The sequence below is a fragment of the Corythoichthys intestinalis genome, chromosome 5, assembly GCF_030265065.1.
Source record: "Corythoichthys intestinalis isolate RoL2023-P3 chromosome 5, ASM3026506v1, whole genome shotgun sequence".
NCBI lineage: Eukaryota > Metazoa > Chordata > Actinopteri > Syngnathiformes > Syngnathidae > Corythoichthys > Corythoichthys intestinalis.
The window spans coordinates 34932734-34960272 of record NC_080399.1 but is presented as its reverse complement, the minus strand read 5'-3'; the positions used below and the strand labels follow the sequence as shown (position 1 = coordinate 34960272).

At 40.0% G+C, this 27539-nt stretch overlaps 1 protein-coding gene across 2 annotated transcripts; it reads right to left on the bottom strand.

The window, feature by feature from the left end:
* Positions 1-130: 130 nt before the first annotated feature.
* LOC130916498 (protein mono-ADP-ribosyltransferase PARP6-like) lies at positions 131-27140 on the bottom strand. Of its 2 annotated transcripts, XM_057837270.1 has the most exons (23): positions 20740-21068; positions 20581-20635; positions 13690-13758; positions 13494-13588; positions 13357-13417; positions 13189-13279; positions 13052-13118; positions 12840-12989; positions 12639-12780; positions 12046-12177; positions 3698-3793; positions 3537-3629; positions 3340-3465; positions 3194-3259; positions 3062-3129; positions 1751-1799; positions 1485-1597; positions 1332-1404; positions 1107-1176; positions 952-1031; positions 822-879; positions 648-732; positions 132-568 (listed from the first exon to the last, which is right to left on the bottom strand). In XM_057837270.1, the coding sequence occupies exons 2-23, from the start codon at positions 20581-20583 to the stop codon at positions 472-474; spliced, it is 1884 nt and encodes a 627-aa protein (XP_057693253.1). In that variant the 5' UTR covers positions 20584-20635; positions 20740-21068; the 3' UTR covers positions 132-471. The 2 variants fall into 2 exon arrangements, with proteins under 2 accessions (XP_057693252.1, XP_057693253.1); XM_057837269.1 differs by lacking the exons at positions 20581-20635; positions 20740-21068 and adding an exon at positions 26948-27140 and having other exon boundaries at positions 131-568.
* Between the last annotated feature and the right edge of the window lie 399 nt (positions 27141-27539).

Sequence of the window (27539 nt, the reverse complement as noted above, 5' to 3'; positions counted from 1 at the left end):
CAGTGAAAGTGATAGAAACCCCCTCGGGGCATGACAGAGGTGCCACTGAACTACTTGTAAGTCAATTTTAATCACAAACAATAAGTAAAAATGAAGGCAAATTCATAAAATCTTTTTTAAAAAAATGTTATTTTACACAATTTTGTCTTTCATTCACCTTGTCAGAGGTGGTCTGTTGATAAATGCTTTCCCATAGTATCAACAATTTCTACAACAAAAATGTCTTCTTGTTTTATGTTTTTAAATCAAGAAAACCAAGTACTACAATATAAAAGTTTGAGATTTCTCTTCTTGCAGCATCGGGTTATGTGTGCGATCATTTTGTATTTGTGTTTTACTGTTTGTCAAGGCATCACTGTATGCTAGTTTAAATTGCAAAATAAAAAAAATTGCAGATTTTGAGTTCTTTCTATTGCCCCACTCAGTTCACAGATAAATTCTCATCTGTTGTTCACGATTTGGGGTATTCATTCAGCGGGGCTTGTTTGCAATGACCTCTAAAATTTGGTTCTGAATTTCTTCTTCCTGGGTGTTGATGTGGACATCTCCCACACAACCGTTTTCGTACCTACGACAAAAAAGAAGTGTAGTGTTGAACACAAGAATCAAGCCGCTAAAAGGATTTTGTGAATTAGGGATGTTCTTACACAAAGAGGAAACGTGTGCACACGTGGTCGGACACAGGACACACCCAGATGTTCCCATGTTTTTTAAGGTCCTTCGATGTTATGACTGAAATTAACCCAAAATCAAATACATTTTATGAGCAATCATTACTGAATTTTAAAATGATCATATTTGCTAACCGTATACATACATACCCTCACAAAGTGCAACACAATTTAGATTCCTGCTTTGAAGAAACCTGCCAGGGAGATCCTACAACAATCAGAAAATAAAAAGTAAAGCAAAACAATAGGCACATATGACTATTGTATAAAAGTGATTTACTTGTTGGATTATGTTCATTCGATTGTGTTTTTTCAGGAGGTCTTCTTTGGTGGGTATATGGTGTTGTCCTTTGCCCATATCTGGAAAAAAACAAACAATCTTTGTAGGTATCCAAAGAATACATTTTCATAATTTAAACTGAAGTGTATTCATACCAGAATATCCGAATGATATGCTTGAAACAGGGCTTAAGTAGATCCCTTTACCATATGCAGCTCCATGCATCTTTTAAAAAGATAAAAAGAAAAATGGCTTGCAGGGCTGAGCAATATGGCCTGAAATAAAATCTTACATCTTTTATTAAAAATAAATTTCATTCATGAATTTTCCCAACTTTTCCCTGCCTTTTAAGTGATACAGAAGCAACGGATCTGCCTTACCTGGAATTTTGTATTAGAGGCATTGACAAGTCCATTTCTTAAAATTGAATGCCAGTTTTCAACGTGGGAACCACTGGGAAAGAAGACTAGATTATTAAAAGTAATACTTTTTAATGTTCTTTATACATCCAAGAATGAAGCAAATATTCTCACTGGAAAGCAAAGGTGCTTCCGTAGAGTTCGCGTGCAGTTTGAAAACGAGCCTCTTTGGTTGGAGGGCTGCTGATGAGCAGGAACTGGTGGGGCGTGTGCATAAATGGCAGATGCTATTGTGCAGCGAGGACGGAAAGAGGTATGTATTGTAAGTGTAGTAGAGTTCAACAACATACTCTCTACCGTAGTATACTCTCTCGCATCTGGCCACTATACCACTGTACAGTATGTACTACTAATCTAAATCAAAGACTGCACTGTCGTACCCTGTTTGCTGGAAGCTTGACAATGTGAGATCTGTTGCTGGATAAAATCCTGAAGTCAAAGATATGAACAAATAGCTGAGACTCACTCTGATTGGTTTTGATCATATGTCATAAACTAATATCCAGGCAATGACTGAATTTACAAGGATGAGAGAGTTATTAGCACTTTAAACGACATTCATTGAACTCCGTGAATCCATTTTGACTGGGAGGAGCTGGCAGCAAGTGATCACTGCTAACCCTCTCAGCCAAAATAATTTGGACATCTAGCGTCACCAATGGTACTGAAATATCAACATTCAAAACTAGGGCAAAATTATCGCTTTAATTATCGTAATTAATTTTTGAAATTAATCACGTTAAAATATTTGACTCATTTAAAGCACATGCCCTGCTCAAACAGATTAAAATGACAGCACAGTGTAATGTCCACTTGTTACTTGTGTTTTTTGGTGTTTTGTTGCCCTCAACTGGCGCTTGGGTGCGACTGATTCTATGGGTTTCAGCACCATGAGCATTGTGTAATTATTGACATCAACAATGGCAAGCTACTACTTCATTTTTTAATTGAAAATTTTACAAATTTTATTAAAACGAAAACATTAAGAGGGGTTTCAATATAAAATTTCTACAACTTGTACTAACATTTATCTTTTAAGAACTACAAGTCTTTCTATCCATGGATTGCTTTAACAGAATGTTAATAATGTTAATGCCATCTTGTTGATTTATTGTTATAATAAACAAATACAGTACTTATGTACAGTATGTTGAATGTATATATCCGTCTTAAGTCTTATCTTTCCATTCCAACAATAATTTACAGAAAAATATGGCATATTTTATAGATGGTTTGAATTGCGATTAATTACGATTAATTAATTTTTAAGCTGTAATTAACTCGATTAAAATTTTTAATTGTTTGACAGCCCTAACATGTCCTCTCAGTTTAAATGAATTGGATGTCAATTCTTACCAAAGGCGTACTATGAAAAAAAAAAAAAAAACCTCCGGGTGTTTTTGAGGGCCATTACCAGAGGGTATTTCTGTTTTTACTTATTTAAATTTTATTTAGTTTTTATTAATTTATTCCTTTATCAATCCATTAAACAATATGTAAATAGTGTGTAATATATATACACTGTACAATAAAAGTCACATGCCCTATAAAGGATTAAAGGTCTTAAGGTCATGTTCAAATAGCTGCCCACTGTAGTGACCACGGTTCCTGATGTTCATATTTATCCTGTAAAGTACCTTGTGAGCTGGTGGACACACACATAATCAGGTGATTGATTTGTTCAATCTTACCATTGCAGTAAAGGAATAGCAAGAAGATCTATCTGGTCCATTTGCTTCTTGATTTCAGAATATGAACCCTGTGTGCATAATGAACAATAAAGTCAAGTCGAAACAAAATCATAATAAAAGTGTAGGATTCACCTGTGTCATCTTCCTAACCAGCAGGACAGCATCCAGGGCTTTTTCTAGCCTCTCATAGCTCTTTCTCTGCAGCCAAAAAAATATATATATTATAGCCACTGGTCATATCAGGTCATCAATAATATCCCTCGAGTTTCCAGTGATACCTTGGGACTAAAGGCTAGCATTTTGGGATTCAGTGGATCAACGACAGACGGGTAAGGCTCAAAGACGATGCTTTTGCGAGATGACTGCAGAGCCGCCCTGCACATTGTCACCAGCAAGTCAACCACCTGTCGAGCGGATGACAGTCATCTTGAAATATGATGCACCCAACTTATTCAACAATCAAAGTGACACTGACCTCTGCACCGGTGGCGACCTCTTCTGTGGCCCCTGACATGGTCCCCATGGCGTGAAAGGAAAAGACACACAGTTCGCGGGTGCAAACGGCAGGCTGACAATACCACAAAAAAGGAACTCATTATTTAGTTTGTTGGCATTTTCACATGTGCATTTGTTTACCTTTAACAAAGGGCCATTCTGGAGAACGTGTCGCTCGTCACAAATCACGCAGTACTCATTCAACGTGGGTATTCTCTGTTCTGCGTATCTCATAACCTGCAGACAAATTGTAGTGCAAGGTGTGCCCACCAGAAGGACAATAAAGTAATCATGATTCCCGAAAAACAAAATTACTACACAAAACATTTCAGCTTTTTCGAAGGCTTCGACCGATTCATACCTTTCCAACTTAAAAAAAAAAAAAAAAAAAAAAAAAGTCCGAAAAACCCACACAATGCAGGCAACCAAAAAGTTGCTGTTTGGCAAATGTTTTTTTTTTCTACAGTAAAACGGAACAATTCAAAATGGATAGAATCCCACAATTTTTATTCATTCACATTATTCACATATAAAAAAACTGAAAAGGAATATTTATAAAATCACAAAATTGAGGCAAACCAAATTGTACTGAGATTTTGCCAAAAATGTATAGTTCCCTCAAAATAATACAAAACCATCCCCATTCATTTTCAAAGGCACATTCAAAACCCACCAAAACCCAAATAAATCTATCCATTCTGTCATATGTATTTTCAACTCAGAACCAAAAAAATTATTGGTGGTCATTATTTTTTAACCCAAAATAATTGATATGAAGTCACCCAGAATTCCTCCCAAATCAACATGATGTGACCGGGAATTGCACTAAAATCATTTTGAGCTTTCTGTCAAGCATGAAGGCATTGTTACACAATTGTTCGAGGTATTGCTTTTCTATCTAATATACATATTGTAAAGTGCAATAAGTAGCAAGTGCCTGTTTTCTTATTTAAAAAAGACATTTCAAAATGGATTAGTTTTAGAAGGGGAGACAATGTAATGACTGGTGTGTCAATTAATCTCCTTTTTTTTTTTTGCCTTGCCAACACTCCCCTCAACTCTGACCTTTATTGTTGTAACAAGAGATGTCCCGATCGATCGGCATCCCGATCCATCGGGTCCGATCACGTCATTTTCAAAGTATCGGAATCGGCAAAAAAATATCGGCCATGCCTTTTTTTAATATATATATATATCTTTTAATTAAATTATTTTCTAATTGTATTTAACGTTACAGACATAATATGTTACTTATCCAGAGTCTTTAGGCTTAAGTTAGGGTTATCAAATTTATCCCAATGACGGCGGAAACTAATTAAAAAAAAAAAAAAGTATCACATTAAAATATTCAATGCAATTAATGCATGCGCTGCACGACCCACTCACGCATTGTCGCGCTCCATTTGTAATGGCGCCGTTTTGCCAATATAGAGAGCTAAAAGGAAGCGTAAAATGAGTAGAATGAATTTTAGCAGCCTTTGGAGCCTTATTTTAATTTGCTAAAGCCTTACAACTCCTCTCCCAGCAATTAGAAATATCGTGTGAAGCAATGTGGGAAAGCAAGGTAACAATTGATCTTTTACTTAACACCTTGAATTATATTCCTCGCAGAGAAGATATATGAATTGGTAGCACTACGCACAGTCGTGGTTTCACTTGTCATGCTTCCACTTCCCATCATGCATTGGGCATGGCCTTCAGTATCATTTACTGAAAGCTCAACAAATACACTAGATGGCAATATTTAGTCACAATATACAAAGTCACAAGTCTTTCTATCCGTGGATACCTCTCACAGAAAGAATGTTAATAATGTAAATGCCATCTTGAGGATTTATTGTCATAATAAACAAATACAGTACTTATGTGCTGTATGTTGAAGGCATATATTCGTCTGAGTTTTATTCATTTTTTTCTTAATGCATTGCCAAAATGTATATGATCAGGAAAAATTATCGGGAATTATTGGGATTGAATCGGGAGCAAAAAAAACAGCAATCGGATCGGGAAATATCGGGATCGGCAGATACTCAAACTAAAACGATCGGGATCGGATCGGGAGCGAAAAAACATGATCGGAACAACCCTAGTTGTAACACCTTCTGTTTTGACATGTAATATGAGTTCAAACTTGGCAGGCTGGGTGTGGCAGACCTGGGAATGCACCTGCAGCTCATCAGCAATCACAACTGCTTTTAAGGAGCTGCCTGGGCAGCAAGTAGGTGAAAGATGGTTCTGCCTATCGTCACTGGTACATCGGCCAACTAAGCCTGTAGTTTTTGACTTGTTGTTAGTGATGGTGAGATGAAGCCTCATGAGGCATTGCACCACTTGAGCCAATTGGTTCGGGAAAGGGTTCATTTCTTGGAGCTTCATGTGTCCACAGAACCACCTACTGGCTAACTGTATAATCTCAATCATTTGTCTCCCAACCACATGAGGGATTCGTTAATTTTTGTGTGTGTGTCTGTTGGGAAGGTATTATTTAGCAAAATATTGTCTGACCAAAGCCTCGATGTACATAGATGATCACACAAGTATAATGTATATATTTTTTCTTCAACTTTCTTTTCATTGTTTTCTAGTCACAGAAGTTAAATTTGGCATACATCTTCAGCAATGGGATCAAACTCATAACCTTAGTGACCATGATGTATGGGGGTGGGGGGGTCAGTACTCCCTGAATTGTGGGGGGGACCTACACATATGAAACAAAAACAGTCATATAAAATATATGACATGATGTCTCTTGTAGGTCAGCAGTGCCAAGCAGCTCCCCAAAAATCAATGTACAACAAATTATACATACAAACGTTTGAACTTTTGGGTCCAGTAAGAGGAGTTGCCACATACAGTCACATTCTCATATGTCACTCATGAAATAAAACCTATATGTATATATTTTTAATGTAGTCTGTGTATGTGTGAAAATAATTTCATAAATGGCATTATCATAATGTGGTAGGATGTGCAATGTTATTTTTTCTGATAATTACATGTGCGTATGTCGCCGGTGGTGCATGGATCCGGGCCGCGTGACGCAATCCATACCCAGGACAGAACTCGAACTCACTCGCACGACGCGTCCAGCACGGTAGGCCGATGCTCTGACCACTAAGCCAAAAGCCCGGGCTACCCACTTTGCCTGCCAGCGTACCCACATGAGAAAAGGGAGGTTTCGACACAACGGACTTGCCTGAACCTGTTACACGTAATCAGAAGAGTAAACATGTTCGTGTAACATGAAAAGGTTACTGATGATGCTTGTGCAATTTGGACATTGATGTAGCGACAGGATAGTGGGGGTTTTCATTGTTTTAGTTTATTCATTTTTTTTCTTCCCAAGTCCTCTTTCTTGTTGGCTTCATCCTAGTATCAACTACTGTACCATTCTTTCAACTCACTTAAACTTTTCACTTTCCAAACCACCTCCAAATTATCCAAATTCTCACCTGATCACAACTCTCCTGCTAACACCCACATTAAGAATGCAGGCAGAGAAGCGAGCTGTCAAACCGCACAGCAAATCCAAAGCACTCCATGAAGCGATCACGTGGTACAGCTTGGCAGCGAGGCTTCGGACGTCATCATTTTCGGAACCTCCCCTAAATGAAGCAAGCCTCGGTACGCGCTTCGCAGAAAAGTCCCTTCATTACTCGACACACGCTTCGAAGACTCGGCGCACTACATGACATCACTAGTGAAAGGGTTAGTTTCTCAAAGCTTCATGTAAGAACGGTACCACATACTGGTTAAATGTATGCTCACGGTCAGTTGTCTCAACCACGAGTGATTCATTTTTTTTTGTGTGTGTGTGTGTGTCTGTCTGTTAGGAAGGAATTTATCTGAAAAAATATTGTTTGACCAAATACTCTATGTACATAGATTAACACAGATTTATGTACAGTTGTCCTTCACTTATCACTGTTAATGGGGACCATAACCGATTGTGCAAAGTGGAAAAAAACGTTCAGTATTGTAACGCCCCCACCCCATTTTTAACATAGATTTTTTGCGTGTCTATATAATATCAGTAAGTGTATATTAGGGTGTCCCAGGCCCCCTATATAAAATCACATATTAACAGATTTGGACTCGCACACCCCTTCATTGTATTCCACTTGCTAAAAGAACCGAGCACACGAAATTTCACTCCTATAGCTGGTTGCTAAGGCTTCCCTCATTGACATTCCTACTGGACTGGCAGTGGTTAACGTGTCGGTCTCGCACTCTTCTGACTAATGATCGCCTCCCAGACCGATTGTCTACCTTGCACAATTCACATTGGACAAGGTGTTACATGCACTGGTGCAATACAACTGAAGTGCAATACAACTGGATAGTAGCAATACAACTGAAGACAGGGAAGTGACAGCTGCACTACTGGAAGCTGGCCTTGTTAGCCGTGGGGAATTGGCGGCGGTGATGTTCGACAACCTGAAAGATGAGCTGCCGCTCGTCTTCGTCCTTCGTCAGGCACTGGTTGAAGTCCGTCGCCAGCTTCACCGCTCGCTCGGCAACATCATTCACCGACTTCAGCTCGGAAACGACAACTGGAACTTCCCGCAGATCTGTGACCGTAGCTGGGAGAGGCAGCTTCAGGCAGTGGAACAGGTTCCGCGACCTCCGGGTGATGAAGTCGCCCAGGTCAGCCCTCTTGAGTGTAAGGGTCCTCCTTCCTTCCAGCCGCCGCAGTTCCTTCCCTTTCTCCTGAGCCTCGTAGAGGTTGTGCAGCATCTTGGCCTTCTCCTCTTCCTCGGTCTTCGTTGAAAACAATGCCAGCGGGGCCAAGTCCTCGCTCAAGTACCAGAGATGCCCACGGAACTTCTTGAGAGCAGCCGAGCCGACTTCACTGTCAACAGCTGTGTATCTGTCCAGCTTCTCACACATCTCCAGGTTGTTGACAGGTGCTTCGACGGTCACTGGAGCTTCGAACCACCGCTTGAGGTAGACCGTCACTGCGAACACGTTGATCTTGCGCAGAGCTCTTGCTTCATGTGGAGTGAGTTGGAACTGCTTCCGGAAGATGTAGATTTTCAGCGAGTAGATGCCTTTGGCCATCCATCGAGCCCGGTGGTACGCCCCAGGCCGGTTGAAGCGGTCAACTTATGTCCCGGGGCCCGTGAGGAAGAAGCGGGCGAGGAGGAGGAACTGGCGGTAGTCGTCCCTGTGGTGGGTGGTCTCCAGCTGGCTGTCGATAAACCCCACAACTTCGTCCTTCTTGAGACGCACCCACTCAGCGAGGTTGTCGTTCGGATCGTCGTCAAAGGGAGATGCCTTCGAGTGGTCCAAAAAAATTCCATTCTGCTTTGAAGCGGACGAACAGGGAAATATCAGGGCTAGAGGATTGGAAGAAGAGGTCGAAGACAGCGGCGATGACCAGTTCCATGGTATGATAGTTTGAAAGTGCGATTTTCTCCAAGTAAAGTCACATTCAATCAGAAAAAGACTTGCTTAAACCACCTCCCACGTGGTAAGCTTCCCAAATCCGATGAGTTTTTCAAAATCGGTAATATTTTGGGGGGAAATCCCCCCCCTTCGAGTTTCAGATAGCTTTTCTGGATCGGCCACTGTCAACACCAGGTCAGGACAACACCGCATACATTCTATGCATGTGAATGCAAATGGACAGTTGAAAACAGATCAGGATGACACCCCTACCCGGCTGGCCCCTGTATACGGCATAGCAGACATTACATGTGCTCTGAGGGAACCCTAAATATTAAGCGATCATTGTGAATTTTTTCTCACATTACTTTGCAAGAAGTGGAATGCATTGAGAGGGTGTGCGAGTTTAGTTTCCTGGATTTACTTTTTTGGGACACCCTAGTGTATATAAAACCATATGAATGCTTATGTTATCATTAGAACATTAAAAAATAGTTTCAAACCTAAATAAAATATTAACAATATAAGTAACATACATAAAGTATAAATAATACAGAATGTACATTCATTCTCATTCTTTCATGTGATACATGTGTTGAGGTGTGTGTAAGTGTACATTAATACATAGATGAAAATAAAGAGTTCATAAATATGTCTTTAGAACTTTTTCTTATTATTATAATAAGATACTTCAGACATAATTTAAAAATCTGCCATGCACTGACTGTGCGAAAGTTGAGCAGCAAAGTAGAAAGGGAACACTGTAAAAAATCGTGCGGAGTGTGTGCGTGTGAAAATGATTCCCCAAATGTTATTGTATTAATATGGCAAGCTGTGCAATGCTTTTTCTGAAATTGGCATGAGCGTTATCAGGCAGAGGACAGTAAAAGTGCTAGTGTAACTTGAACATTGACGTACTTGATGGGGGTGCATCGGGACGGGGGGGCAAATAGGGGAGGTCCTCTTTCTTGCTGGCTCCATCCCATCAACTACTAATCCTTCTCTCCCCCCTCCTAAATGTTTCACTCTCCAAACTATCCAAACTCTCGCCTGATCGCAACTTTCCTTCATACACCCACATTTTCAATCCAGCCAGAGGTGTTTATGTACTGTAGCGAGCTGTCAAACCACACGGCAAAATCTAAAGCACTCCCTGAAGCAATCATGTAGTACAGCTGGGCAGCGAGGCTTCGGACGTCATCGTTTTCGGAACCTGCCCTAAATGAAGCGAGCCTTGTTACGTGCTTCACGGAAACGTCCCTTCATTACTCGACACACGCTTCGAGGACTCTGTACCTCGTTACATCACTACTTGTTGTTGAACACTTGACTGATTCTGTCTTTACCTTCAGGACACCCACCCAGCTAGGCCTGCTGTCTGAACGACAGGCACCTTCCAGAGCCATTCACTGGATCATCACCCCCGCCAGCCACCAAACACCTTGCCTGTCTTTTATAAATACCATTTAACTCTTCATCAGCTTCCGGGTCGCATTTTGGTCCGCATTGGCATTGCCTATCCTGCATTAACATAGGTTTGCATATCAATCAATCAAATCTCAAATCCAATTTCCCCTTTAAAGACAAGCAAACACAAGAGTATTTTAAAATATGTTTTTGGCACCTGTGAACTAGGGCTGTCCCGAACGACTAATTTTTTCCCGATTAGTCAGCTGACTATTTTTACGATTAGTCGACTAATCTAATCATTACAAAAAAATTATTATTTTTTTTACTAATTCAGCAATGAAATTTTTGTTTACGCTTATCAATTCACAAAAACATTTTGTAACACTTAAATTATTTATTAAAGTACAAATAAACATGTAAATATCAATAATAAATCCCAAATAAACAACGAGTTCAAATGCTGATAGAATTAACTAGTGCAAAAGAATGGAATGTAAACAGATTCAGAACACTGACTTCGCCTTTCCAACATGATTGAAAACAATTCTTAAAAAAACACCTAGCATTAATATTATAGTATAGTACTATATATAATAGTATTATAATAATTATAATAATTATTCAGTGCCAATCAGATTTTTCATAAAGGGTGTCATTTTAAAGGTATTCTTAGTGTAGAATCTGAATTCTGAAGTATGTGGGATTAAGTCCAGAAATCGTTATTTATATGACGAACATGACATGCTTTCATTTTGAAATGGTCACCGGAAGTACGTATGCTAAACAGCTAACTTCAACTTTACACTCCGCAAAAAAAGCACTTTTTGTCATTGCATGTAGTGTCAGTAATAGTTTTTTTTTTTTTTCGTTTGCAAATGCTGTTAACCAGCCATTTTTCTTGTTTGAAGTGTTACCTTTTAACCGCAAGTTTGCTTTCATGAGACGACTGCCAATTTTTTATAGCAGGCTAAAGTAGGTATCCTGTTTTTCCCCCATTCACCTCAGTGTAGCAGTGCTAACGTTACAGTGTTTAATACAGATGTGTTTTCTTATTTTGTATGTCTAAACTTTAATTCTACAGCGTGTTGATAAGAGAAAGGAACTGGAGTCTCATGCCATCAGCACGCACGCGCGCAGCGATAATATGCAGCCGTGAAAATTACCGCCCTCATTTTTATTTGCCGTGCAATAAATGGACTCATTGCATATCGCGACAGGCTTAGCAACTTCAATAAAACATTTCGTTAGTTAGTTAGATGGACTTACAAACTGGGTGACTGCGCTTTAGGTGTTTATTCACGGCCGACGTGCAGCCAAGCTTGGCATTGAAGAGACAGGACACGAGAGTGTACCTTCCTTTCTTTCTTTGAAATAAGTCAATGTTTTGGACACTCTGGTGCGCTTTTTTGGCTTTGTGCCGCTTTCGCCGCTTGCATACAGAGCGTCCGACATTCTGAACTTTCCAAGCATTAATTTTTGTAACCCTTCATTAACCGTCGACGGGATGTTGTGCTCGTCGACGGATTTACATCATCGGTGACGTCGACGATGTCGACTAGTCGGGACAGCTCTACTGTGAACCCAAAACAAGTCTCAGAATAGTGTGGTACAACACAACTAACACGATTCAAAGCTTCTTTTTAAATACGACTGAACCGAATGTAGAGTTTCCCCTTAGATGTTACATTTACCTGCACCAAGAAGCCGTGTTGCAGAGTTGGGGTGGTCTTACAGTGCCCTATGGCCTGAGAGAAGAACAATAGGTCTATCAGCTGCTTGGTGCTGAGCTGAGCTGATGACTTGACTCCTGACACCATCACCCTCTGTGGAGTAAGACGTACAAAATAATTTCAAATCATAAAACCATACAACTTAAGACAATTGTAGATTAGTCTTCTAACTCTTTGGGAGTTACAGGACCCAAAGAGTATCATATGTGATACTCACATTTGATTGGCTAAAATAGTACCAGCATCAATAAACCTTTTATTGATTATTTCCACCACTATTACACATCTGAAAAAAATACATTCTGTTTTTTAATTTAATAAACAGTGGAATGCACATAACAAAGGTGTTGTCTTTCCTTTTAAGTCTTTCTGACAGTTTTCTACTGGCTGGTTTACTATAACAATTTAATGACATTCTGAAATTAGGGTTACGTTTTGGTGTGCCACCCCAAGATTTTATGTGTCTCCATTTGGACACCACTTCGAATAATTTTTGGAGGCGCCACTTGCAAAGGAATTCAAGTGATTTTTGTGTTGCTATCATAACGGTTTACCTTTCCACTTGGCGTGTAAGTGAACAGTTCCCCGGATGGATTCTTGATGTTGTAAGATGTTGTGTGACTGGCGAAATGATTCAATTTCATGGCGGGCAAAACAATCCTTCCTCTCAGGCTCCGGTCTTGGAGAGAGTTGGATCTATGGAGTAGGGGAGGTGTTCAGAGCCTTCGTAAAGTCAGATATTATGTAGTACACACTTTGGCAGTGGCAGCCAGATGCTGAGTCTTGCGCGGAATTTCTTCATGGTTCCACCAGGCCTGAACCAGCTGTGCCTTCTCTTCGGTCTCACAGTCACGTTCGCATTTGTCAAATGGTTCCACTCTCGGGATATGAAGACTGCTAAGACACTGTGGAACAATAGTAAAAGGGTTTTCTTTCAGATTGAAGATGAAAATAAAACAAAACTTACTTTTGCAGTTGTTTTCCAAGATTAAAATGTTGTTGATTAGATGGCTGAAATACTTCGACTGTTGGTTCTACAGTGAGAAATACATCATGTAGAAAGCTGGAGCTCAATGGACTGTAGTAGCAACAGTTCACGCTCACCAGGTCCACTCAGATACTGAGACAAAGAAAAGTGAAGGCGGACAACGATGGGCTCCGCTGGGTTTACGCCCCAGGCCTTTGCCACCTCCCCCTGTGAACACCCAAACATTGCATCGTATGTTGTTCACTGTATCACTGAATGACTTGTAGACTTCATTTTCAACTTACATCCAAAATGTTTGCATTAATGTTCAGATCAACATCAACCTGATCAATTGATTGGTACTCCCTGAAAATGTTAGAATGAAGGCATGATACAGAAAAGATTCCTGCTCTCTCACATGAGTGATTGTTTTGCAATTTACCCAATGGTGACTGAATGACAAGAATATAGGCTCCTGACTGTCTCAACGTCACGGTCCAATTGGGGGTGGCAGCTCGGCTCTATGAAACAGCTGTCCTATTAGGACAAGCAAAAACAAGTAATGACAAGCTATCAAGATGAGACAGGGCTTTTCTTATGTATACTTGTGTCTTCAGGATTTTAAAAGTGTTGTTTACCAATGTCATCTCTTCTTCATCTGAGTCAAAGACTTCCTCGCTTTCAGTCCCCTGATGCCACTCAGCTTCCTGAACAGGTAAGGGGGGTGTAATATAATTTCCATTAAGAAAAAAAAAAACGATTTATGATAAAGTACTTTGGAAAACAGATTAAAATGTAAAGAATTACAGTTCCTCGTGGTGAGCATGAGTTGTCTATTGGGTAAACATTATGTTAATCCTTTCATGTACCCTTTCATTTTTTTATTTTTTTGCCATTGACAGTGCGAGACATCCAATCCATTTTGACTGAACGTTCATTTCCCACTCCCAGTAAAAATAAATTGGACATTAAGTGCCATCAATGGCACTGAAACAAGATCATTCACAGCCAGTCTTCCTAGTGTAGATAACCAGGACATAATGAGATAAATACTATGAGAAAAAAAAATCAACCTCAAAATGTTACTTGGAGCCATAACTAGTGTGTTGATTTAGTTTTCAAAATTAATGTATTAATTAATAAATACATTTATATTGATTTAAAAAATAACACTTGAAGTTCCGCTCTGAGACCCACAATTTGGCCAAATCTCAAAACTGTCCGATATGAATGTGTGATACATCATTGGAAAGCTTAAAATCTATATTTTCTGGGGGAAGAAAACTTTTGAACAGGAGAGCATTTAAAAAAAAAAAAAAAAGTTTTTTTAAACAGCGAAACCCTATCTGGAGGTGAGAGCATGAAAGAGCAGAATTAAAGACGCAATGACTTTAACGAGATATTATCGCGTACTTACCTTGTTTCGAATCTAAAACTCCATGTAGCATGTATCACCGAGTGTGAAGACACAGCTGTGAATGGCCGCAGCTGGATTTTTGGGGGATTTTATGGCTGAAATATGGTAATATAACAAGGGACGCAATGCAGAAATCGTAGACATCAAGGTATGGGGCTAGATCAGTGATGAACACACACACATGTGCGATGCATACACACATCTAACACGAAACACGCACGTATTGTGGGATTTATAAACACACAGGACACCAAACAGACATGCACTGTACGATTCATAAACACATGGAACACCAAACTCACGCATTGTACGATTCGTAAACATGTATCAGACGAAACACATGCAGTGTACGATTTGTAAACACATATTACACGAAATACACACACATTGTATGATTCATAAACACATAGGACACGAAACACACACACATTCATCAAATGTGCGTGTGAATTGTCTTACGCGCATTTATGACGTGCTTTTAATTTGAAATGCCAACTCAAGAGTGTGATCTTTTTGAGACTCCTTTCGCCCAGCCGAGAAGAACACTTGCATTTTTTTCTAAACGGAGCCCGTTTGCAGCCAATCAGACGTCTCCTTCCTAAACAGCCAATCACACGGGCTGGGCTGATTCATTACGTCACTAATGTGCACCTCCAGGTTCAGCACGAGTAATGGTACCTGGTAACTACGGTGAAGTGAGCCACGGTCGAAATACATTACGTGGTCAAGCCAGCCGCACTTTCTTTTCAGTTGCGTGTCAGTTTCAGCTTGTATTGCACAGAGACGGACAACGCACGTGTATTCTGTCGCGTTTATAAAAGAAAATCATGACAGGGAAATCGTGTGGATGTGTAGTCCAGTGGCCTCGGAAGAGAACAGCATTAACTCTACAACAGTGGTCTCAAACCGGTCCTCAAAGGGCCGCAGGGGGTACTGGATTTCATTCCAACCAAACGAGACAAATACCTTTTCACCAATCTGGTTTCTTACAAGTGTAATCAGTTGATTGCAATCAGGTGCTGCTTATGTTAGTAGAAACCTCATTGGTTGAACTGTTTGTGCTGGATCTGTTGGAACAAAAACCAGGACCCACTGCGGCCCTTTGTGGAGTCGGTTTGAGACCGCTGCTCTACAAGGATGGATTGCAGTTTTCAGATGGACGGCCTCCAACGAAATAATTTAAAATGGTGACTTTATTTCAAAGTTAAGGCTATTACCCTGTTATTTAAAAAAAAAAAAAATCTGCGTTTTTGCACTTGTTAAGAAGGCAAAAGTAGTAAGATAAACCCAATTAAATGTTTTTGATGTTCCAACAAGTGAATGTTCTTTACTCGCCTGAGTTAGGCTACTGGCCTGTCGTTTTAAATAGTACAATGATCAATAGTTTTTGTAATCAGTCCTTTTTTAGATGTAGTTTACCCCAGAGGTGATGTGTAAGTATTTAATTGTTACAAACTTGGCCATTAACCATGTGTTTTCATTAACAAAATGTTTTTTTGTTTGCTAATTTATAATTTTAACGTGTTGTTTTTGTTTATGTCTTCGAGATGGATCCAATATTCAAAAGGAGACCCGATGGCTGCATAATTTTGAATGACTCCCAAGAGACATTCAGAAAATGAAGATAGACCTTGGGCCCTTCCTACCATAATACCAAATACTTAACCAAAATCTATCCACATTCTGTTCATTAGTTACAACAAGCGGAAAAAGAACCAGGAGGCACTTGTTTATGCTGCCACAAAACACAACTGGGATGGCAAAAGTGAAAAAGCACCTCCACTTTGCTGCCACAGCAGTGTCAACTAAGGTGTAGCCTACTGTTATGTAAATGTTTCCAAACAACTTTATCCATTTTGTATTGCAGCCTTGGATTTGTTGATGTGTTTTAAGAGTGTAGGTTTTGGCTGTGCTTGTGGACAAAAGCAGTTTTTTACCTAAAGGAAGGCTCCATTTTTATTTTAGTTATCCCCGGACTAAGAAGTGTTACGGCTCCCTCGTTTTCACCTGCACATTTTCCAGCACACCTGTCACTAGGGATGGGAATTGATAGGATTTTTACGATTCCGATTCCATTGTCGATATTGCTTAACGATTCGATTCTTTATCGATTCTCTTATCGATTCTAATTTGGGGGAAAAGAAGAACAAACGTTTTGATTGGCATCGAGTTTGTTTAATCAGAAGTCACAACCTTACAAACTCACAACGAGATCAAAAGAGGCCCAAAGCCTTAATGTTAACTGTGGCAATAAGTGGCAAATACACAAGAATGTGTAACATTTTACTGAAACACTTATCTAATAGAAATAAAAAATATTGGTATATATTGGCAGATAGGTTGTTATTCTGCCTTTGGCAGTATGTGTTAAAGCAGGGGTCCCCAAACTTTTTCCTGTGAGGGCCACATAACTTTTCCCTTCTCTGATGAGGGGCCGGGATCAGTTTGTAACAGAAAAAGTGTGATGATTGCAGAAGTGCATAAATGTAAAAAATTATTGTTTTTCAGAAAGCCACAATCAAATAACCCTTTCTGGATTCTTCACGGAATGAAAGTAAATAAAATAAAAATAATAATATAATATAATAATAATTAATAATAAAAACACTATTAATTAAATAGATAATAACCAAATAACCCTCTCTGAATTCTTCAAGGAAAAGGCCAGTAAATAAATAACACGATTGAGAAAAAAAAAAAAATTTCAAAATGGCCGGACCAAATGTGGAGGCGGGCCGTATTTGGGCCGCAGTTTGGGGACTACTGGGTTAACGTGTATTATTTACCATTACATTGAAATGTATGCCTTTTAGTTTTTGTGGCGCTTACACGCTCAAGTGGGGGCGCCCTTGCGCTTCCTCACGCGAAGAAGAACGCGCTCACGTGAAGAAGAGCACGCTTACACCCGAAGAAGAAATGCCGCATCCAAGCGAGTGAGCGAGTTAGTGAGAGAGGGAAACACTTCTACGAGCCTACGTTCTTCGTTAATGTTAATATCTACAGAGGCAACGCCTGTATGTATCATCTTTTGTGTTGTTGTTGTTGTGTTTCCATTCGCGATCGGACACTTAAATCCAGTTGTGTAGTGGTTTGAACGATGTGCTAATGCTAGCGAACGAATGCTAACCATTTGTTATTACTGTTATTAGCAGCTAATCATCGCTGATTTACGTTGATGCAAACCTGTTTGTTATTGGGGACGAAATTGATTTGTTTCATTTCTATTCTTCGTTTCACTCTTCAAGTGATGGTTGAATAAGGTCAGCAAATTATACCAACGTCTTCTGCATCGTCATTTGAGAGTTTAGCTAGCTAAATAGCCAGGACTGAGCCTTAGCCTCTCTGTGAGGAGAGCGCAGTCGTATTCCCTCCCGATGCAGTTATCTCCACCTTGCAATGACTGCAAGTCGCTTTGTTGTAATTTTTCCTCGTGAAGTGAAGACACACTTTCGAGCGTTTGAACCTACGTGCTGTCATTGTTATGTTTATGGCTGCAATGCTCGTGCTTACCCGTCGTAACCTTTCGTTTTCACACTCTTTCCTGGTGAAGTGTAGTCAAACTTTGGAGCGAGTGGTTCTTGGCGCCATGCTAGTTTGATGCGTCTGGACAACAAGACACGTCACGACGCAATACGCGTCTTTAGGAATCGTTAAAGGGATCGTTAAGGCTTTTTCATTGTGATGTCGAGGCCTCGAAACACTCGGAACTGGTTCTGAATTGGAACCGGATTTCGATTCCCATCCCTACCTGTCACCAATCTCCACACCTGCCACCACTCTGCAATCAACTGTCTGCCACTATAAAAGACCGGTCTGCACATCATTCAATGCCAAAGCATAAACTAACCACGTATGGTAACGTAAGCCCACTCTAAAAATCCATTTATTCTGGAAGTTTTCAAAATGTTTCTTTAGTAGTTTTTTGATACAAAGGTTTGAATGGAATGGTGTATCACATGAACCAATACACATGAAAGGAAATATAAGTCAATACAGATTTTGCTTTGATCATTTAGACTTTCAATTAATTAGGTTCATATTTGTGAGAAATGTAGCCCTGACCCCCGTTCAACTAATCTGTTTGGTCTTATTAATGTCCTGTCCACAGCAAAAAATGTTCATGCAGGTTATGCTGTCCCTACCAATGTTGAGACCAAACCTACTTGTAATATACACGTTTTGATTAAAATGTTTTCTTGTGTTTACTTCATTGTCATCTAGTTGTTGGTATGCACATTTTTACAACATATATGGGCCAACGTGCTTTGAAAATGAAAACTGCAGGGAAGGAAAATACTCATAAATAATTTAAAACATAAAAAAATACATGATACAATGAAATAAACTCTACAAATAATGCATGGAAACAGTCAATGTGAGTTTAAAGCTAGCTTATTCGGTGATAAAACACACAGTTTTGTCTTTATTTATATCCCATTATATAATTTTCCAGTAGTTACAGTTGCTTAATTGAACAGAGCAACACGACCAGGAATCGACACCTGCGAGCGAGTAATAGTCGAGGTTCATTCTCTGGAATGCCAGCGCAGTTTCCAACAAGACACGTGCTGAACCTGAAGGCGCACAGCAGTGACGTAACGAAACAGCCAGCCCGTGTGATTGGCTGTTTAAAGAGCAGACGTCTGACTGGCTGCAGACGGGCTCCGTTGAGAAAAAAATGCAATGTTTTTTCTCGCCTGCGCGAAAGGAGTCTCTAAAAGATCAACACACTCGTGAGTTGGAATTTCAAATTAAAAGCACGTTATAAATGCGCGTAAGACAATTCACACACACATTTGAATGTGTGTGTGTTTCGTGTGATAAGTGTTTGCGAATCGTACAATGCGTGTTTCGTGTCCCGTGTGTTTCTGAATCGTACAACGCGTGTGTGTTTCGTGTCCAATGTATTTATAAATCCCACAATATGTGCGTTTCGTGTTAAATGTGTGTGTGTTCATAATGAGACTTATCTAGCCCCATATGTGTGTGTTCATAATGACACTTATATTATGACCCCATATTATGGAGTGGTCGAGATTTTCTTTTTTATATATTTACCCTTTTAAACCTTTTTTTATAATTTTATTTTTCTTTGTTAGGATCGATTATCATTTAACATATTGGAGAAAATGCGACAGTAACAAAAAAAAAGTGCAATTAAGCGATAGTTATTAGGCAGATATCCGTGACTTTTTTAAAGACACGATTTTTTTCACTGTGACGTAATTTGTTTAAAAGTTTAAAATATGCGAGTGAATAATTTTTTAAAGTCGTTTTTTTTATTTTTATTTTTTTAAAATAAAATATCAGACATCAATTCATGATTCAAAGCTAAAAATGACACATTTTGAATAATAAATATAATGAATTACCTTCGTTTTATGGCTGGGTTGAAACAAAAGCGGTTGCGCGACGTCTGTAAACGGGGGTTTCCAGGGTAAAACGGACAAATTAAAATAGTTCGGGGGCTTAATGCATCATGAATCTGCAATAGCAGCATATAGACATATTCTATCAAACACAACGGTTCTTTTGGCTTTAAATACAGCAGTTTATTTCAAAGAGGAGTGCAAGAGCAGAAACTGCTTTTTCAGTCTTGTCTGTGTTTTCCGCCATAAATATATATATAGAGGGAGAGAGAGAGAGACCTTATGTATATTAATAAATGCACATGTTTAAGTTATTTTAAATGACCACAAATAGTCACTTTGGGTTAAAGGTGTTAGGTGTCAATTTCTGAATAGCTGTCCATTGTAGTGACCACTGTCCCTGTAAGGGTTAAACCCATGCAGACAAAGAAGAATTTACTCAACTACTTTATGGGACACTGTGTCAGGTTGCAAATAGTGAGAACTGTTATTTGAACCCATTGATGCATTGAAAAAAAGTTTATTTTTCCAAACTTAATAAAAATTATTCACCATCTGCCAAAATACTGCTTTTCGTCAAGGAAACACACTGGAGTTAACTGCCACCTTACAGCGCTTTTATCTTGAACATTTTGCACTCAAATCAAAATTCAGACTACTGTGGCTAGGTTACTCGTACCGCAAGACACACACGTACTAAGAGTGAATTAGTGTGAACATAGAGTATACACATATGGACTCACCATGTGCAGCAATTTTACACGCGATTAACAGCAAACAATTTTTAATCTTCCGCAGCTAAGGAAAAAACACTAGAATTATAATCTTATACAAAATCACTGTTTGTAATTAAGAATTTACATGATTATAGTTTACGTTGACCTGTCCAATATACGACTCACCTCTTTTCACAGAGAAATCTGGAGCTTCCAGATTTTCGACAGAACAATGAAACAAATGCATCCACACTGATCAGGAGTGCTGCTCTTTGATGACCAGCTTAGCTGTGTGACACTTGCAGTCCTCTAACACTGTGAGCTGAACAGCAGGATGTCACACATGTTCCGTCATGGACTTGAGCAGCACAAGTGGCTCTCGGTAGTCTGTGGCCCTGTGTGACCTCCACAAGGAAAGACACCTGCACCACAGCATTTTCTGTCCTTTCAAACACTATTTGCACTCATCTCACTAAAAGCTAACTTACTTCCATGATGATCATTGTTTAAACAAATTGGCAGATTTGAAGCACCAACACACCGCCCCCCCCCCCCCCCCCCCCCCCCATGTCTGAATGTTTAGGTCCCTAGTCTGACCTTAATCAGCAGTTAGTCCCTGTGAGCAGTCGCCTGCTGCTCCACAGTCTGGTCAGATTACACACTTGTAAGGCCATCAACATGTGTTCTTTCTCATTAAGTGCTTTTCTCAATGTACAGTAATCCACTTTAAAGAGTGTTTGGGAGTGGTGTGCTTCTTTTCCTACTCATTAACCCTCTCAGTCACAGTGTAAACTACAGTGGACATCAATTCAAATGTTATTATTAGTTTAATTAATCACTGCCGGTACAGGTCATTGAGTATGTGTTGTAGTAGTTAGTAAAAGTGGAAATTTGATATTGAAAACGGCAATCGACGTCCAATCCATTTTACTTAGGAGGGGCTGGAACCGATCACCGAGTCAAAGAGTTATGCTGTGTGCGGTCACAAAAAAAAAAAAAAAAAAAAAAAAAGAACGAATTTGTTGTCATTTTTCTTCTTTTTATCTATTTATTACTATTAGTTTTAATTCATTTTTTAAGTATTACATTTTAAAAATAAATTTCATTGTATTTATAATTTTTTTAATTACTCGTGACTGTTGTGTGTGTCTTTTTATTTTATTATTATTTTAATTTTTTTTTTTTTTTTACTTTGACTATTTAAGCAATCGATTTTCTCCCCCAAAAGCGTCTCAAAATTATATGGTCACTATAGGTGGTGCTAAACTTCTTTGAATATGTGTTGTTTTATTACTAAGGGCCATGTATCCCACTACTTTTGTTTTACTCTTTGTTCTGTAGTTTCTGTGTCCATTTGATGGACTTTAAAGACCAAATGTGAAGTAATTTCATAACATGCCAAATAGGGTCACAATTAAAGTAATTAAACATTGCCCAACAAATAAAGCATGAAAAAATAATTTATATGTTGTATATTTGACAAAATAATCGCGTTTCTGAAGTTGGAGCCTGAAAGGGGACGAACCCAGAAGTGATACGTCACACCAAGAACAGTGATGGCAGCGCGCCATATGGCCGCCATACAAAGCCCTTCAAACAATTATTCAAACAGCGATATAAGCGATAGATCGAGCGCAAGGGAGGAGATCTAAATTTTTGAAGAGTTGGAGGAAGAAGAGGAGGTTGGAATTTTATGTTGGACCTAACATGTATTAGCCAGACGCTAATCAGGATGCAAACAATGTCCCTAGACTACCTGACATGGAATGGAGACACGACCCATCGAGATTACAAGATTGGTAAGATATAGACTGTTATTATTTTCATGATTTGAAGATGCAGGCATTTGCACATAATTTTATGTTTTTGTCTATCTGATGACAAAGCAAACAGTTATCATAGTAAATGATACCTTTCACGTATAACAGTACAAACTACACAACAGGTGGGCAAAGGTTTGTAAGGGCACCGCATACATAAACATACATAAACAATCTTATCCAACAATGTGCAATATTTGCCGTCACATGGCAGAACCAAGTTAATAGACCCTACCCACGTGACGTCACAACTCCGCTCTCCTGACTGGTGCCGCCCACTTGTCCGGCAACACATCGTGTTGACCTGTTACGCCTGCGTACATTCCTCCTATTTACGACGTGTTTTTCTGCTCGTTAACATTAATAATCAAAATGGTGAAGGCGTGTGTGGCGGTCGGTTGCAATAACAGAGAAGATAGACGGAGAGACTTGAAGTTCTACCGGATTCCGAGAGACACGGAGAGGAGAGAGCGAGATGGGCTGCTGCAATTCGACGAGAAAACTGGGCTCCAAACGATTACCACAGATTATGTAGTAGTCATTTTATATCTGGTAAGATGCATTTAATATATATTTAGAGGGTTTTGGGCTGACAACCACAATTAAGATCATTGCTAGGCTAATCGCCGACAACATACACGTATGTATGTAGTGAGTGCTATCGCTAAACCATATAAACATTAAAAGCCCTAGCTCCATTGACAAATGACATGAAATACTTGACAGTGGATGTTAGCAAGAACAAAAGATTTTGAATTGAAAATTTCGTAACTCACCTTCCGAGCACAAGATTCCTGCCGAATTTTCGTGTACGAGGACCTGTTTCACCCAACCAGCAACGTAGCATTTATAAGCCTCCAAGCTCTTAAAGTTTTTCAAACTTTCGTGAGAATAGGCTGATTTTGTGTGGACAAGATAGTTGTAAATATCAGGGTCAGGCAGAGACGGTGAAGGCAGCCGGTCAAAAATCATCGATTTAGGCATCAAATATGGATCTGGCGACTGTATAGAACGAAGCTTTTCCACATAACGCCTTTTATGCAACACATCCAGTGAGTTTACGGCATCAGAAAGCACCGGGTCTTCCATGAAATGCATTTTAAATTCCTCGATCAATTGAAACCAATGCTAATACAGAGACAAAATGACGGACAAGTGGGCGGAACCATACAGCGAGCACGTGGTTTTATGACGTCGGTGGGTAGGCTCTATAGGTATAGACCCTACTCACCTACGTCACAAAATGGGCGTGTCGCTGTTTCCGGCCGCCATATTGTACCTCTTTTTCAGACCTATTCTCATTGTTTTCTATTAGTCGAGCAAGTTATAGAGCAATTCATGGAAGCCCCGGTGTTATCTGACGCTGTGAACTCATTGGATCCGTTGCATAAAAGGCGTTACGTGGAAAAGCTTCAGTTTATCCATTCGCCAGATCCGTATTTGATGCCTAAATCGATGTTTTTCGACCCGCTGGCTTCGCCTGACATCTGATACCCACACAAAATCAGCCTATTCTCACGAAAGTTTGAAAAACTTTAAGAGCTTGGAGGCTTATAAATGCTACGTTGCTGGTTAGGTGAAACAGGTCCTCGTACACGAAAATTCGGCAGGAATCTTGTGCTCGGAAGGTGAGTTACGAAATTTTCAATTGAAAATCTTTTGTTCTTGCTAACATCCACTGTCAAGTCTAATGTATTTCATGTCATTTGTCAATGGAGCTAGGGCTTTTAATGTTTATATGGTTTAGCGATAGCACTAACTACATACATACGTGTATGTTGTCGGCGATTAGCCTAGCAATGATCTTAATTGTGGTTGTCAGCCCGAAACCCTCTAAATATATATTAAATGCATCTTACCAGATATAAAATGACTACTACATAATCTGTGGTAGTCGTTTGGAGCCCAGTTGTCTCGTCGAATTGCAGCAGTCAATCGCGGCCTCCTCTTCGTGTCTCTCGGAATACGGTAAAAATTCAAGTCTCTCCGTCTATCTTCTCTGTTTTTGCAACCGACCGCCACACACGACTTCACCATTTTGAGTATTAATGTTGACGAGCAGTAAAACGTGCAATAATAGGAAGAATTTACGAAGCGCTAATGCATTTCTATGGCGAGTATGCGGACATCATGGCGCGGGGGCGTGGCTGTGACGTCACGTGAGTAGGGTCTATAGTTCCTGTTAGGATCTTATACTTCTGGCTAGTGACGAGATTTGTCGTTCACTTGAGTAAACGAATCCATTCCGGTTCATTCAGTAAAAAGATTCGTTCAAACAAATCGTTCAACGAATCGTTCGCCCCCCTCATCTCCCTCCCCGCCCAAACGAATCGTTCGGTTACTGAACGGGAAGTGACGTTGCCGAACGAATCACCAAAGACCGCTTCGCAGTATAACTGAACGGGAAGTGACATTGCTTGGTCCCTCCCTCTCTTCCACATTGACCACTCGTCGTAGTTTCAGAAATGAGTGACAGGCGGTATCATTCTGCTTTCACAGACAGCCTCGTCTCCCTCCTGCTGCTGCAAAAGCGAGGGAGAACTTCCGCGTCGTCTGTCCTAGTTCTATGGGCTCAAAGTCATGGCTCGTGCTTGCATTTCGATTTAGGACACGGTTAAACATTTTCCTTTTGTGAGGGGAGTAGGGGGCGGGGGCGCAAGGACTTTCTTTAGCTGGTTCTTGATCACACATACAATCACATATACAGCATGTTTGCTGTCACGAAAATAAAAATACATCGAAAGTTTAATTTCTGAATATGGAACGACCAACACATCATATTTACATCTCGCTCTGTTGTATTTTTGTTTTTTAGTATTAAGATGATCGTGTTGAATTTTTGCACTGGTATTAATAAATAATCCGGTCAGCTCCCCTGTCGTCCCCGCATCTCAGATCGTCAAATGCTGACGAGAAATAATTGTTTGCTCTTTACGATGTCGCCTTTCTACTCTCATTAGTCTGTTAAGAAAAATGTAGACATATTGCGACATCTCCCGTGTCCGCGTGCTTTGTTTTTGGGCGCTTGAGTAGCACATGATGGACGGATTGACATAATTTGTCAAACCAACCAACACCTGACACGAAAAAAAAAAAAAAACACTCGGAAAAAAATTACATGTATATACAGTTTCATTGCAAATCAGTATTATGGTGATCATATTGTTTTTTTGCACTGGTATTAATAAATAAAATAATCCGGTCAGCTCCCCTGTCGTCCCCCGCATCTCAGATCGTCAAATGCTGACGAGAAATAATTGTTAGCGCTTTACGATGTCGCCTTTCTACTCTCATTAGTCTGTTAAGAAAAATGTAGACATATTGCGACATCTCCCGTGTCTGCGTGCGTTGTTTTGGGCGCTTGAGTAGCACATGATGGACGGATTGACATAATTTGTCAAACCAACCAACACCCGACACGCTGACACGAAAAAAAAAATAAAACACTCGGGAAAAAATTGACATGTATATAGTTTCATTGCAAATCAGTATTATGGTGATCATACTAAATATTTTTTTCTGTGCACATATGAGGTAAATATCGCTGCCATGAAGCCTCCATATAGTGACAGTTCTCTGCCCGCTTCACTGCCGTCACGCGACCGCAGCTCAGCTTTTGCTTGCCTCGTAGCTACCCGTGTTTTAAATTACTGTAAATTTGATAGTATGTCGTCATAGGCAGTCACGAGTTTGTTGAGAAAAGTACTACTCTAAACAATGCTCGCTAGATTTGTGTGGTGTTTTTGTCTGTTTGAGCAGCATTTGATAGGCTCCACGTTAACAATTATGTGACAAAGTCATTTCCTTTCATTTTGTGATTCGTTCACCGCATAGTCATTACTGGAAAATCAAGTTAGCAGCAAGCTAGGTCAGGAACCGGAGGACCGAGTCACTGAACGGGAAGTGACAAAACTCAGTCTTGCCCCCCTGCCTGCATGCTGGCTGCTTATTGGCCACACGTGGACGTGAGTGACAAACGCCCTGATTCTGTTTCCGCTCCCTCCCCTGCCCGCGATGAGGCTGGCGTCTGATTGGTCGTGTGCGATGTCAGAAGACGCTGCCGCTTGCTCAACGCCCTCCCACGCAGCGAACAAGCACCACCTTCATAGAACGAATCAGTGCAGATGATGATTAGTTCGGTCTCGTTCACCAAAACAATTCGTTCAAAAAGAACGAATCGTTCGCGACCGATACAACACTACTTCTGGCAAAGATTACAAATGACCCGTTCAACATGGATCCTCAAATGTGCTATCTTCCTCGTCTCCTCCACATCTCCACCAGCTAACTGCTTTTGTGAACGCAGGGAGTTTGACCTCTGCACATAACATACCCACATAATCATTCATGGTGTGCTGTTACATCTTCATTACTACCCTTACTTTGTTACCTTTGAACTGTTTTTTTGTGTACTAGTACGCCTGTGGCTTATGCACAGTTAGCCGGTAGGGCTACAGTTAGCCTCTTAGACACTAGCGTGGTTAGCCAAAGTAAACAACACAACCACACGCCATAAGCGTTCAAATGCAGTCAGTATCAGCATCCGAAGAACATTAGCACTTCCAGTTACTTACCTTCATGGAAATGTAGGGAACAGGCCGACATGTTTTCAGTTGATGAATGAAAAGCGATGGCCTTTCTTCTCACCGCTGCAACCATTCGAAGCCTCTTGGTCAACTCATCTGAGTTCCATACTTTTTCTTCCAGGCGGGAATGCTAAAAATTACGTATCCCATCCTTTTTGCATTCGTTTCTATCATGGGACCTAGAATGGCAGTCTTTCACACAACACGAGTGTACCATTTTCAACGATTACCACGCAGAATGGATGCCGAGCAAAGGATCACGTCGCGGGCTTGTTGTTGTTGTGCAATACACGAAAACCCACAATGCATTAATGTTCAATAAAATAAGTAAAAAACCATTTTCTTTGCTTGATAATTGTTGCTATTTGCAGTCAGTAGAGTGCAATATTTAGTTCACTAAGTCATTTATCAAAATGTATGCTAAATTTGTCATAAATATTTAAAAGAAAAGCTAAAGTTAAAAGAGCCGTTTGAGAGCCAAAAAGAGCCGGTTCTTTTCACTGAGCTGATCCAAATGAACCGGATCACCGAAAAGAGCCGAAAATCCCGTCACTAGACGTCACTCGTAGCTTTTTCTTAG

Excerpts from the sequence above, each read along its gene's own strand:
- LOC130916498 (XM_057837269.1), bottom strand. Across the intron at positions 3,466-3,536 it reads AGGTCGCCACCGGTGCAGAG|GTGGTTGACTTGCTGGTGAC; the intron begins GTCAGTGTCACT and ends TCCGCTCGACAG. Across the intron at positions 733-821 it reads TTGTGTTGCACTTTGTGAGG|TCATAACATCGAAGGACCTT; the intron begins GTATGTATGTAT and ends GGTTAATTTCAG.